This window comes from Papio anubis, chromosome 15 (genome assembly GCF_008728515.1).
Source record: "Papio anubis isolate 15944 chromosome 15, Panubis1.0, whole genome shotgun sequence".
Taxonomy (NCBI): Eukaryota; Metazoa; Chordata; class Mammalia; order Primates; family Cercopithecidae; genus Papio; species Papio anubis.
Window position 1 is genome coordinate 86,976,987 of NC_044990.1, and position 15,288 is coordinate 86,992,274.

The 15,288-nt window shown below is 37.5% G+C and overlaps 1 protein-coding gene across 4 annotated transcripts in view; it reads left to right on the forward strand.

Annotated features, from left to right (window-relative positions):
* The window catches only part of MYO16 (myosin XVI), a 574,351-nt gene that overhangs the window by 168,705 nt on the left and 390,358 nt on the right, over positions 1-15,288 (forward strand). For all 4 annotated transcript variants that reach the window (XM_021929768.2, XM_021929769.2, XM_003914068.5 and 1 more), the window contains exon 7: positions 5,838-5,963. In XM_021929768.2, the coding sequence (XP_021785460.2) occupies positions 5,838-5,963 (126 nt within the window). The remainder of the gene's footprint in view (positions 1-5,837; positions 5,964-15,288) is intronic.

Here is a 15,288-nt window from a genome sequence, read left to right on the forward strand (position 1 = left end):
ACAACAAAAAACCACCTCTCACTGGGAAATGAGTAATAATAAGAATCAATTCACAAAAGAAAAATATCCAACTACCCTATGTATATGACAAGAGGACCACTGTTGGGAGTTAAGTAAATGCAAATTATTTGAAATCATTTTAGAAATAAATAATAGTGAAGACCAGAAAAGCTAAGGGTCTGTGCAAATGGATTCTTTCATACACTGCTGGACTGTGGGTAGACTGGTACATTCTAGAACTCTGCATGGCAACATGCCCCAGGAACTTGAAAAAATGCTCATTATTTTAGAATCAGGATGTATCAGAAGGAAATCACTACGAACATATATAATAATCACCAACAAGATAGTTTTTAAAAGCAATATAAAAATGGTAATTACATAAATATCCAACAATTAGGAATTAGCCCAGTCAATGAAATGTGTCTGTATAATTGTATACTACGCTTTCCTAAAAATCTAGGATTTAGAAGCCCAACAGCACCATGATAAAGAGGCCAGATAGACCCAGCTCGGTGCTCATCCTGGAAGTCTCCATCACTTCCAAGCTGTGACTTGTGCTGGCTTCTTAAACTCTGAGTTATCATCTTCTCATCTTTTAAGCTGGAATAATAAGAGTGTCACATTATAAGATAACCAGGCCCAAGGAGGCTGTGCATGTAAATCACTCAGCTTATTGTCTAGTTCATACACAGTGAGCTCTCCATCAAAGTTAGCCTTTAAGTGATCCAAACATTCCACAGCATGGAAAATATTAACTATATTTGAATAAAATAAATTGCTAGGTACACAGTGATTCTAATTTTATTTAATATTATTTTAAATTGACAAATAATACTCATATGCATTTATGGGGTACAATGTGGTGTTTTGATATATGTATACAGTGTGAAATTGTTAAATCACACTAAGTTAACCTATCTACCACTTTTCTTATCATTTTTTGTTGAGACATTTGAAATGTATTCTTAGTTATTTTAAAATGTATAATACATTTTTTATTGACAATAGTCATCCTGCTTTGCAGTGGATCTCAAAACATATTTCTCCTGTCTAGTTGAAACTTTGCACCCTTTGACCAACCACTCTTCATTTTCTCTCTTCCCCTCCCCCAGTCCCTGGCAACCATCATTCTTCTCTCTACTTTTATGAGTTTTACTGATTCAGATTTCATGTAGAAGCGAGGTCATGCAGTATTTGTCTTTCTGTGCCTGACTTATTTCACTTAACCTAATGGCCTTCAGTTTCGTCCACATTGTTTCAAATGACAGGGTTTCTTTCTTTTTGAAGGGTGAATAGTGTTCCATTATGTATATATACTACATTTTTATGTATTTACCACTTGATGAACACCGAACTTGGCTGTTACGAATAGTGCTGCAGTGAGCGTGGGAGTATGAATATCCCTATGACATAGTGACTTCCATTCGTTATACATCCCGGAGTGGGGTTTCTGGATCATAAGGTAGCTGTATTTTTAGTTTTTTGAGGAACATCTATACCATTTTCCATAATGGCTGTACTAACTTACATTTCTACCAGTAACACGCAGATATTCCCCTTTCTCTGCGTCCTTGCCAACACTTACTTGTCATCTTTTAAAATAGCCATCCTAACAGGTATGTGGTGATATTTCATTGTGGTTTTAATTTGCAGCTCCCTAATGTTGGGTAATGCTGAGCATTTTTGCGTCAGCCCATTAGCCAACTGTATATCTTCTTTCAACAAGTGTCTGTTCAAGTCCTTGGGCCATTTTTAAATTGGGTTATTTGTTTTCTTGTTATTCAGTTGTTTGAGGGTCCTGCTTTTTTTTTTTTTTGTTTTGTTTTGTTTTTTTTTGAGACGGAGTCTCGCTCTGTCGCCCAGGCTGGAGTGCAGTGGCCGGATCTCAGCTCACTGCAAGCTCCGCCTCCCGGGTTCACGCCATTCTCCTGCCTCAGCCTCCCAAGTAGCTGGGACTACAGGTGCCGCCACCTCGCCCAGCTAGTTTTTTTTGTATTTTTTAGTAGAGACGGGGTTTCACCGTGTTAGCCAGGATGGTCTCGATCTCCTGACCTCATGATCCACCCGTCTCGGCCTCCCAAAGTGCTGGGATTACAGGCTTGAGCCACCGCGCCCGGCCGGGTCCTGCTTTTATAAAGGGAGTTGCATCGTCAAATAGAAAGAAATCACCAGAATCCGAAAAGCGAAGCATTTATCCAGAAAGTCCAATTGTCAGTATCTTTAATGTCTTTTTATATTTTACATATTTTAAACTCTGAAAAATAAATACAAAGTAATTTAAAGTTAGGAAAACCTTTCTGGATTTTACTCGAATACATGCTTGAAAGGGCCCAAGTGTGTGTTGCTCTTAAAACCCAGGCAGGGCCCTCTTGGTATTTAATCTGTGGACATTGGCTCTGTGCCGCCTTAAACCCTGTCCGGAGCGATTGATTCAGCTGAGAACCAACACTGAAAACAATGATAATGCTACTTATTTTAATTTCTATAAATATTGGGTTGAGGTACTATTTTTCAAATATCAGAACTGTCTTTTATTTGGGAAAATAAATGGAAAATCTCAAACTTCAGAAATCATTGGTATAGCATGTTTTCTAGCGATTAACACTATCAGTAATTGAACAGGCTGTCAAAGACTGAGATGCTGTAATAGGAAATGGGCACAGTGCTGGGGGCTTTGACCTGATGCAGTGAAAACTTACCCTTATATGGGATTATAAAAAGAGGAGATGTTCTAATGACCGAATGACCCTGTTGTCTGTCTTTCCCAGGCCTATGTCACACTGGATGTGTGTGTTGGGGGGCAGTTTTAGAGGAGATCCCTTCTAGAGTAGACTCAGTCTCCCAAATGTGGAGCCTGGGATTCTCCTGTGCTTTCATAGCTGAAAAACACTAGGACTTGGGGATGGTTTTGCAAAGCACACCAGGAGGCAATATGCCACATTTACCAAACAAAACTGTGCCTACACTGATGGAGAGCCATGGGAAAGCTGAGGCAAGCATATAGATACTGTGTATCATCCAGAGACTAAATGTTAATATAAAATTAGTATGTGGAAGGGTGAGGGACATAGAAGTGGTTTACAGAAAGAAGAAAAAAATTATATTAACATACAAAAATGATGGTGTGAATGCAAGATGTATTAGGAGCCTCAGTATGGTAGTGTTATCCTTGTGGCTTGACTTCACTGTGTGACTGCGTGTCCACTCTTCTGTGCTATTTCAAGTCTGAGTGCTGGAGGCTGCAGAGCATGGCCTCAGATCTCAGTGACCATGCTTCTTCCTTGGGTCGTTACCTAAACGCTAAACCACTGCTTCTCCGTCTGCAAAATAAGGGCAACAATCATATCACAGATGGTAAAGATTAGAAGAAATAACTCACAGCCTTTATACCTAATGTTTTAGAAGCCTCTCCAACCACCTGTCCTGCTTTGTAGCTACATAGGTGGTTTCCAAATTGTAATTTTTGTGGGAACTGTGTTTGCAAATACGCTGCTGCTGGTTCACGGCAGAAATGATCACCATCTCCGTGTTTCTCACAAGACCCTTAAAGTAGCAGGAGAGGAAGGTTCTGAGACACAGTAGTGATCAACACTGTTACGTTTGGGCACCTGGTATCCTCCAGTCATAGTCAGGACAAGTAGTAGGAGCATCAGTTCCGTTTCATAAATAGGTATTTTTGGTGTTTTGTTTTTGTTTGTTTTTGTTTTTTTTTCAAATCTTTTAACTCTAGGTCTAACCTGTTCTTAGTGATGAGGAACTATATCCCATGGGGGCTAGCTGTTTGCTTATGGATTCAGAATTTGATTGCCAGTAGACTGAAGACAATGCTCTTAACTCCTGCTATTGTATTATGATAATTGAAAAGTTGGTTATCTTGTGTGATTAAGTAGAGGTATTCAATTAGGGTTTTCCTTTGTTTGTTTATTTTGGTTTTGGGATTACCTAGAAGTAAACTTGCCAGCGTCCACAAAGGTTACTGGTAGTAAAACTTTGGATAGAGTCTCTAGTGAGTTAGCTAGGACTTCTAGTCTTCCTTCCCAGCTGTGCTTGTGATGACTGGCCCAGGGTTGGACTAAGTTCTAAATGGTAAGAGCCAATTTTTGCTTTACGGAAAGCAAATCTAATCTTGCAGGGATTGGCCCTGTGAACTTGGGATCATTAGTATCAATTGCTAACCAGAAAATGTATTCATTCTTGATTCCATTTGTAGACTCCGCTTTATGCTAAAAATTAGTTTCTTCTGAGATTCAGATTATTGCATATAGCACAGAGTAACTGCCAATCATTTATTGATTATTCAAATAATGTAGAATCAATTTAGAAGCAGATGAATAGATTAATTCTCTAGGATAGCAAGTATATAAAATTATATTTTCTAAAATACTTGTGGATATATCATTTTTGGGACTGTTTCCTAGAATATTAATAGGATTAATTCTATATGTAGCAAGCCTGGGAAAATCTATGTGAAACAGTGTCTTAATTTAGATGAATATATTTATTCTAATGTAGTTGAGTTACAAGAAATAAACATATATTTACACTCTGTAGATTGAAGAGCCTGATTAGGTCCAAAGGCATAAAAATAAATGTTTTTGTTAAATTTTATCAAAATGTACACATTTAATAAGCCTTTTTGACTTTAATTTTGTCTTTGTAATAAAAACACAATGGAACAGAGCTACAAAATTCCATGCTATCAAACCTAGAAGATGGCATTGATTTTACTACTTTTAAGGTTTTTTTCTTTCTTTTCTGATAGTTTTCTTCTTCCTAATTTTTATGTTTATAAAATAAATCATGTAGTTGCTTAGTTACCTCATTAGAGTGTGATGAGAGTTTATATAGAAATAAAGGCTGCTACCTTAGAAACAGGAATTCCCTCACCTGAAAAATGTAAAAAATTCTCCAAACTATTATTCCAAAGGCCTTATTTCTAAACTTAAGATTCCATTAAAAAACTAATCTGGGGCCAGATGTGGTGGCTCATGCCTGTAACCCCAGCACTTTGGGAGGCCAAGTCAGTTGGATTACTTGACCCCAGGAGTTCAAGACTAGTCTGGGTAACACACAACATGGTTAAAACAAGTCTCTACCAAACAAACAAACAAACAAAAATTAGCTGGGTTTAGTGGCACGCACCTGTATTCCCAGCTACTTAGTAGGGTGAGGTGGAAGGATCACTTGAGCCCCGGAGATTAAGGCTGCAGTAAGACATGATTGCACCACTGCACTCCAGCCCAGGTGACAGAGAGAGACCCTGTCTCAAAAATATAATTACAAAAGAAACTAAAACTGGGAGAATGTTACAATGGTAACTACACAATCATTTTTAAGCCACCACCAGGATTAGTTGATCCTTTTTAGTGTTCCTGTGCCTTTTACACATACAGAAGCATCACAATGATCACATTTCCTGTTTTTAGTTATTCTTTGGATGACTTTCTATAGCACCGAGTTCAATGCCTGGAATATAGAGCTAATCAGCAAATATTTTACCTTTGGGCAAGAAATGGTAAGCTTTTCAATGATTATATTCTGTATTTTAAAATATTCAGATTGCATTGAAATGGAACTCTCGGAGGGGGATGGGAATTACTTGAAAAAGTGCACACTATCAGAGTCAGAAGGAAAATGAATACCCATAAGCATCCTTTCAAGACTGATAATTATACCCACTTATACCAAATAAATAAAATTACATGTATGTTCTTTTGTTTTTATGGTCTCTGTATTTTAGATCCAACATTTAATTAAGTAGCTCTCTTTAGAGTGAACTGCAGGAATACCACTACTTTTAAAAAAATGGATAATAAGATGTCTCTTCACTGCAGTTACATATGGCGTGTGCGAGTGGCTACAAGGAGGTGGTGTCTCTTATCCTGGAACATGGTGGAGACCTCAACATAGTAGATGATCAGTACTGGACCCCCCTCCATTTGGCAGCCAAATATGGCCAGGTAGAGTGATTTTCTGAATTCTTTTAAAAATAATTTTATATAATTAGTGAATAATTTCATATTCAATTTTGATTTGATTTTAAATTATGTACTAATCATTATTGTAATTTGACTTTTAATAGTATCTTCTTACTGAACAAATAATTTTATGGTTAAAGGAAAATGCTTATATAAGAGCACACAAAAACATGTTCCTTGTGTATCTGAATATTGTAGTGAAATCATTGAAGAAATAATCAAAATCTGTAAACATTTGTCATAATATGGAGTTAAAATGTTTTTCATATTATATAGACTTCATAAGCTTACAGTTTCATGAATCTGTAATAATTATGTGTTTTCTACAGCTAATATTTTATTCATGGCAATAGTAGGAAAAGTAACTTAGTTTTACACATATATGGAGATTTAAGTTAATGTGTTCATTTCAGAACATTACTTTGGGGTAACAATCACATCTAGTAAATTTGTAGTAAGTTAGATCTCTAAGAGACTATCCATTATGTAAAATAATCTATCATACACTTCAGCAGTGTAACTGTCAAAAGAATTGAAAGTGATTGCATTTCATATATTTTAGAAAAAAAACATATTGCATGGGGAAGTTCTTTCAAACAAAAAAGAACATTGTTTTGACAGCACCTCCTGTAAAAAAAGATCCGTTTATTCAATACATATATTTAAAGGTCTACTAAATATCCCTGAATCGTGCTTCTACGGTGATTCAGTCTCTTTATTTGTTGCTGGTCTGTTCCAGCTTTTTATTTCTCCTTGACTGAGTCTTGATGGGTTGTATGTTTTTAGGAATGTATCAGTTTCTTCGAGGCTCTCCCATTGGTTCAATATATTTGCTCATAATATTCCATCGTGATGCTTTTAAATTTCTGAGCCATCCGTGGCGCCGTCTCCTCTACCAGTTATTTTTGAGTTGCTCGCTGTTCTGCGGTTATTGTCATAATTAACGTGGAGGAGCAGGAAGAAAAATCTAAGTTGGTGAATTTTAAAACAGCTGTTTCTTCTTCTAAAAATACTAATTTCTGGCCGGGCACGGTGGCTCATGCCTGTAATCCCAGCACTTTGGGAGGCCGAGACGGGTGGATCACGAGGTCAGGAGATCGAGACCATCCTGGCTAACACGGCGAAACCCCGTCCCTACTAAAAATACAAAAAGTTAGCCGGGCGAGGTGGCGGGCGCCTGTAGTCCCAGCTAGTCGGGAGGCTGAGGCAGGAGAATGGTGGGAACCTGGGAGGCAGAGCTTACAGTGAGCTGAGATCCGGCCACCGCACTCCAGCCTGGGCGATAGAAAGAGACTCCGTCTCAAAAAAAAAATAAAAATAAAAATACTAATTTCTTAAAGTCTTGTAAAGCTTGGTAAAGAATGATACAAGAACATTAATGTATCATTATTTTCACATGAAACCTGCCTGAAAAGCAGGGAAACGAGTATACGTTTCTGCAATTGCTCCATTATAAAGTATCTACTGCAGTCTTTGGCTCTACATGTTGAGCGCGCCTAAAGGTAATCAATGTTTCCTGACTCATAAGGAGAATCTAGATACTTATTTTCTACTTCCTGGAAGCTGTAATGACCAAGGCATAAAGAATTAGATTCTGATTAGAATCCGAAATTCTGATTAGAATCAGAAATTTTATCCCTCAAGCAATCAGATGAAGCTACTGACCTTTTTCTCAGAAATGCATAGACACAAAAAGTATCCCTACCATTTCAGAGGTTGAATCCTCTATGAAAACTAGGCATAGACCTTCCAGAGGCCCCTAAGAAATCCTGCTCTGCAGAAATAGAACCTTCTTTTTTTTTTTTTTAATGAAGGAGTCTTACTCTTTCGCCCAGGCTGTAGTGCAGTGGTGCAATCTCAGCTCACTGCAACCTCTGCCTCCTGAGTTCAAGCAGTTCTTGTGCCTCAGCCTCCCAAGTAGCTGAGACTACAGGCACTCACCACCACACCTGGCTAATTTTTTCTATTTTTAGTGGAGACAGCGTTTTGGCATGTTGGCCAGGCTGGTCTCGAACTCCTGACCTCAGGTGATCTACCTGCCTTGGCCTCCCAAAGTGTTGCATTCACAGGCGTGAGCCACCGTGCCCTGCCAGAAATGGAAGCTTCTATCCAGGAAATTATGCTTCTAATAAAGCTATACTATGTAGTAAGAATTGAGAGACAAGATCAGCCAGATAAAATTTGTATTATGTGGTAAAAAATCTGGATAGATTTTTAAATGTTTTTTTATATAGTTAGATTTAACAATAAAAAATCCTTTAATGATTAACATATATGCCACACATGATACATGCCATGCGTCAGTGGTAGAGGGAACATAAGCCCAATCTAATTGCCACTTCTTTCAGAAAGCTTCCTAGAGATTCCTGTCCCTCAAAAGTCATAAGACACAGGAATCACCGAATGATAAGGCAGAGAGAATTAGTGGCTGTCAGTGTTACTACCTGCCTTTACCTGTCACATTCCAAAAACTTCCCAACCTTTTATTAATCTGTTCTTTCAAATTAGAGAAACACAGTCATGAACTTACATGAGAAATATGATTCAGAAGCCTTCCTTACTTTGTCAGATGCAAAGGAATTAAGATTGTTTTTATTGCCCCCTCTCCAGTGTGCCAGCTAGGTTTCCAACATTCATCATTTATTCATGATAAGTCAATTAAGAAACACTTCCCAACTGCTTCATTGTTTCAAAGCCAGCTACAAAACAGTTGACCCGAAAATGTACACACACCCTAGCTTTCATTTTTTAAAGGTTTCCTATACTTCCTTCTATTTTCTCATGCATTTGATTCTGCTTATTTAAGGGATCGCATTTGGCAGTTTTTGCATTGTTATAAATTCCTGAGACTGGGTAATTTATAAAGAAAGGAGGTTTCATTGGCTCACAGTCTGCAGGCTGTACAAGCATGGCACTGGTATCTGCTGGGCTTCTGGACAGGCCTCAGGGAGCTTTGACTCATGGCAGAAGGCGAAGCAGGAACAGGCACATCACATGGTGGAAGCAGGAGCAGAAAGAGAGTTGGGGGATGTATGCATGGGTGGGGACAGATGCCACACACTTAACGAGATCTTACGAGAACTCACTCAGCACTGAGCCATGAGACACCTGCCCCATAACTCAATCGCCCCCCACCAGGTCACACTTCCAACACTGGGGGTTGCGATTCAACTTGAGATTTGGTGCAGACAAACATCCAAACTATCGCAGGCATTATGCCAGCTTTGCTTTGAGGCCTCCATGGCCTTCTCACTGGAATAGAAAGGGCCAGCGCTGGGTACCAGCCCCACCACTCACTGACCGTGAACTCAACAAGCCTTGACTGTTCTTTTTCCACAGAGCCCAATCTTGGGGCCACCAATTATTGAGAATGATAAGCATCTATAGAAAGGGGAGACTTTTACTTAGTTCAGCAGATTTTTGCGAATCATGAAGGTGAATGCCTCGTGTGTATATGGATCATCAGTCAACATGTGTCCTGATCTACTGATGGTGGCTAGATTGGTACAGACAGATATCTTATTCAATGGTTTCCAGAAATGGCCATTTACAATGTGCAGATGAGGCAGGTTTTTAAAACACATTATCTTTATCCTCTGCTTCGCTAGACTTGCCTTTAATTTTCTTACTTCTGATACACTTTAGTACTAAGGAAAGTGTCTGAAAATCATGTGTCTTTACTACTTTGTTCCATTAAGCCTAGTCAAGTAGTGTCTCCACTCAAATGCGTGCTCCGGAAAAACAGACTTTGAGTTGTCCACTGTGATAGCCCATTGTCCAGCAGAGTGACCAGAAGACAAAGGCAACCAACCCAGAATTAGATGCAAAATTGGAAATACTGAGTATAAATGAGGCTTTTGTTTTAGAATATAAGACATCAAAACCAAGACACTCTTCTTTTACTCAGACTGATGAAACTACTGAGAGATTTATGATAATAGAAGATTTTGAGTAAATTGCATCTCAATTAATTCACCAAGAAAGATAGTATATGACATCTAAAATTATTCTAAAAAATTGTTCTCCTGCAAAGATATCATTTAGTATGCACTTTAGAAATTATATTTTAGAAACAGGTTTATGTGAATATCAATTTATATGCATGGAAGATTTATAACTCTCTCTGAAGAAATTTGCTGTAAATATATATTGTATCTGTGTTCAGGGCAAAAAGCTTTAGAAATGTGAACATTTTAGAGAGACTAATGGCATTTTTAGAGACATTCACAGTAATTTCACTCTTATAAAGACCTTATAAATGTAACTACCTTTATGGAGAAGGAGGTAGCTCACAATCTGTAACTGTAGTTATTATTTACATTTATAGTGGGATGGTATGCATATTTTAAAACTGCCTTTTATAAATATATTAACTTTTGCAGTGGAAAACAAAAGAGATGCTTGTTCTTGTCAAAAACTGGGAACTGAATAAATTATGTGAGCAATAAGTCTTTTGGTTTTACAACTCTTTCATGAGTTGTACGTGAAGTAAAATTTCACTCTAGTCTTGTATATATTTACTGTATTTAGTATTTACAACAGAATTGGCAATACTACACCCAAAGATAAGAAAATATTTGTACAAATGCTGGAATCTAAATATTTTTGTTTCCCAAAGTATTTTGTATGGCATAACTCACACATCTTAATGTTTAAAAAGCCATTTTTATTCTCAAATACAATTTTTACCCAAGTATATAAAAATTAAGATATATTCAGAGCTCGAATTATTTTGCATGTTTATTTCTTCTTTGCTTTGAAGAAAACAGTCTGATTATGCCCCTACCCCTCTGGCCATGCAGTATTGACACGCTTCATGTGCCATCCTAGGCTCTAGTTGATGTTTGCCATGTCTTTGAGAAATATTCTCATGCCCTCAGCTTCAAGTGCTCTCTACATGCTCATGGCTGCCCAAGCCTCCTCTCTGTTCCTCTCCCAAATTCTGCATCTGTGTATAACCAGCGGCTGTCTCTTTCTTTCTGTCCTCTAACACCACTTGTTAAAAAAAAAAAAAAAAAAGCCATCATCTTCTCTTTCCCATCCCTGTCTGTGGCTCTTCTGTTTCGTCATCTATTCATCACAAAACTAGTCCTTTGCCATTTTCTTACTTCTCCCTCCTCTCTCGTGCCTAACGGAACACTGAGCCTACAAACTTCTACCCAGCGGCTTGTGTTGAGATATTTAAGCCATAATCGTCACCGATCAATCTGTGCCTCCTCACTGCCTCTCTCCTCACCCAGAACACTAGCATCTCTACATCTGGGTTAACCCATCAGCTTCTAGCAGGTTTTTATCACCCTTCCCCACTCTTCTCTCAATGACAAGGCTACAGTAATCATTCCACAGGCAGACGTAATCACACTGTGTCAACACAGTATCCTTTCCATTGCGGTTGAAATAAAATACTTACTCCTTAGCACTATTTATAAGTCCCCATGTGTCAGAGGCCCTGCTTAAGTCTCGCATTTTATTTCTTCTGCCTCGCCCCATCATATCTGGGGATAAAGCTATACTGAATGTATCTCCATTTCTAGAATGCACCACCACATATAGCCTATTTTTGCTCTTCCTGAAATTGTTAAATTTTACCTTGCACAGCTACGTTGAGATGTCACTTCACTGGCCGTCTTTCCTAATGCTAGGAATTTGCATATGACGGTTCCTCTCCTGTCCCTGTACAAGCACCCTGCATATCCCATATCACAAACACAGCCTTACCAGAACTTGCTGTAGTTGTCAGTTCATTCATCCGTATCACCTTTTAGTCTGTAAGAACTGAGTGCAGGAACATTTGTTTGGCTTATCAAAATATTGTAGTATCTCAGACGGAGCCAACACAGAATACTGGCTAAGTTACTATTTATTTAATGAGAGGATCAATAAATGCCTTAATGTAATACATACTTGCCTTTATCAATGGATCACTGAATAAATGTGTGAACAGTAGATGAGTGGTCACACCCCTTGAGACTGCTTCTTGCAGGAAATCATCCTGGAGATTTCCAAGAGAAACCTGGGCACATGCAAGGACTTCGTTAGCACTGGAAATAATTTGCATTTGGGATGTATTACTAAAATAAATCATGCACAAATTAAAGGGATTTCAACCAAAGGCAATATATTGTGAGCAACACCGTATTTAATGGTTGCTATGTGTCCCCCCAAAATTTGTGTGTTGCAAAGTTAATCGCTAGTGCAGCAAAATTGGGATGTGAGGCCTAATGAGGGATATTTAGGCCATGAGGGTTTCACCTTCATGAAAGGATTAATACAACTATAAAAAGAAATTGCAGGAATGTTTCTCTCTCCTGCTTTTCCGCCATGTGAGGATATAATGATCTTTCTCTCTGGAGGGGTGCAACATTTAATGGGGCATCTTGAAAGAAGAGAGACTAAGGCCTGCTGGCACTTTGATCTTAGACTTCCCAACCTCCAGAACTGTGAGCAATAAATTTCTGTTCATTATAAATTACCCAGTCTCAGATATTCTGTTATAGCCGCACAAATACAACTATGACAACTGTGTAAAAGGAAAGTTCCATAAAAGGAGACTGAGGAGGGGTGGACACAGGCAGAGGAGGATTATGAGGTTTGCTGAATGGAAATGAAAGAGGAGTGTTTCAGAAAAGAAACACAAGGAAAATTATATAGAAAACTGCAGTGATGACATATTATTGATTTTGTGGTATGAGAGCAGAACCATTTGGTTAATAGAAATCATAGTTGAATCACTAAAAGTAGTGACATATTAGACTTTTAAAATATTATATCTGAAATAGTTCACATGGTTCTCAGAGTTAGAGACATTTACTCATTGCAGTGTAGAGTATGCACCATTGGACTTAGGTATATATAATTCAAGTGGGGTATGCAAGTGCTGAGTTTCTGAGAGACTTTAACATTATAATTTCCTCTTTATTAAATTAAATCAATCATTTTTAGCTTCTCAACTAGGAAGGAATGAGTGCTGGCTCCAAACACTCATTGCTATATTTTAACTTTTTAAAGAGATACTTTGACTCTCAAGAAATTAATCTTGATAAATTTAGCCACACTGAAATACAACTATTTGAAGATTAAGTAAAGTCTATATTCAATAACTAATATTAATTCAAATTTGAGCTTAAATACATTTTCTTTGTTAGCCACTTAGTGTTTCCTTTTATACAGACACACATACTCTCTCTCTCTTTCTGAATAGTAGTCACCTTAACCTCTGATAACTTTGCTGATTATGAAATTCTTTCAATACTGGAGATGAGTTGCGATTGAAGGGCACACTCTGTCTGCTCACATTTTAAGTAATTTACCTAAAGCTGTTTTGTGAGGTTAAAACAGATGTTCCGGAGTAGAGTAATTGGAATGAGCCCTGGCCTGCTTAATTCAGTTTTGTGAAGTGCCTCACTGATTTCTAATTGGAAGCACATAGGAAATATTGACTTTACGAAAGGAAAGAAATTCCCCAAGTAGGAGAAACTTCCTTATTTCACACATGAATGTTTATTTTTACAGGCCTGAAATAAAATGGAGTTAGTTTTATTGTTAAAGATTTTCTTGTAGGAAACATTTACTTTTATGACTTAAATGCTTTCCAGTTGAAGTTTTAGAGAACAGTAGTTTGTCAGGAGATTGCACGTGATTTTATTTGGAGTTCTAGAAAAAGCAAATTGAATTGAGTAATGCAACATTATTATTAGACTCTCTGATACTCTGACGTTCTTGCAAAGATATAGAAGCTTTAGCATTATTGCCATTCTTTCAAATTTGTGGAAAACGAAGATAATCTTAAGTAATTTTTGGCTTTCATTGTTTTTCTTTTCTTTTCTTTCTGAATTTCTCTTTCCTTTCCTCCTATCTACATTTTTCCCTACCTTACTCTATCTTTTACGTTTTTGTTCTTTCATTTTCTTTCTTCTTTCCTTCATTTCTGACAAATGATATAAAGGCAAGAAAATCCCTCGAATCTTTAATAAAAAGCAATACTGATTCTTGCAACTATGTTAATGTCCTGGGAACCTACAATATATATTTTATCTTTCAGATTTAAAGATAGCTTCTCTTTCTTTAGCAAACGATATATTTGGAAATCAAAATAACTTCTAAATATAAGCACCCTGCTATAACATGAATAAGTACTACTGAAATAATTTGTGCAAAACCAAACACTAATTTTGAATGGGCTTGTAGGAAATATAGCAATAGGGCATACTATTGAAAACCTAATTAAATTTAAAGTGAGAACACTGGCAAGAGCCATAATTATTTGGGGAGATCTCTTGGAATGCCTGGGCAAAAAGCTCAGCATGAATGAAAAATGCCACAGAAAATGTTACAAAAGCAAACACACAAACCCTACCGCAGATTGAAGAAACCATTGTCAGTCTAACAAGTAAAATAATGCACGAAATGAAAATGAAAGGCAAGGTTAGGAAAGGAGAAAGGATAATAAAAATACCAAAGAATCTCCAAAAAGCCTTAAAAATTAGAACCATTAAGTGAATTTATCAATTTTTTACAGTAGTGTTACAAGCATAACATAGATAGTAATATGTTTAACAAAGTGTGCAATATTTGTACACTTAACACTACAAAACATTGCAGTGACGATTGAAAACTCATGCAAATAGAGAGGTAAGCCACGCTCATTGATATGCAGTTGTCATTGAGACACTGAATATTGTTAAGGTATCTGGGAAGGCAGAATAGTGGCCCCCAATGATGTCCATGCCCTAATCCCCAGAACCTGTCAATATATTACAAGGCTAAATAAAGAACTTTGCCTTGTAACTAAGCTAAGGATCATAAGCTGGAAAGATTTTCCTGGATTCTCTAGATGGGCCTTTAGAAGCAGAGACTTGTTCTTGGCTGAGATAGAGGGGGCGTGACTGTGGAAAAATGGCCAGAGACATGCAATATTGCTGCTTTGAAGACGGTGGAAGGGGAGGGACCATTAACCAAAGAATGTGGGTGATTCCAAAACTGGAGAAGACAGAAACAAATTCTGCTTTATAACCAGAAGGGAACATGCTACCAGGGCCCTGATGTCAGCCCAGTGATACCTTTGTCAGACTTCTGACCTATGCAATTGTAAGACAATACATTTTTATTGTTTAAGCCACAAACCTTGTGGTGGTTTGTTAAGGCATATCAAACTAGTATAGTAGCTTCCTGTTTAAAACAATCCCAATTTAAAGCCTGACAGTCTTTTTTTTTATAGAAATTGGGAAATTCATCCTAAAAATTATGGAATGCAAAGTACCTATAATAAACAAAATGTTCTTGAAGGAATAAGACACAGACTTTTTTC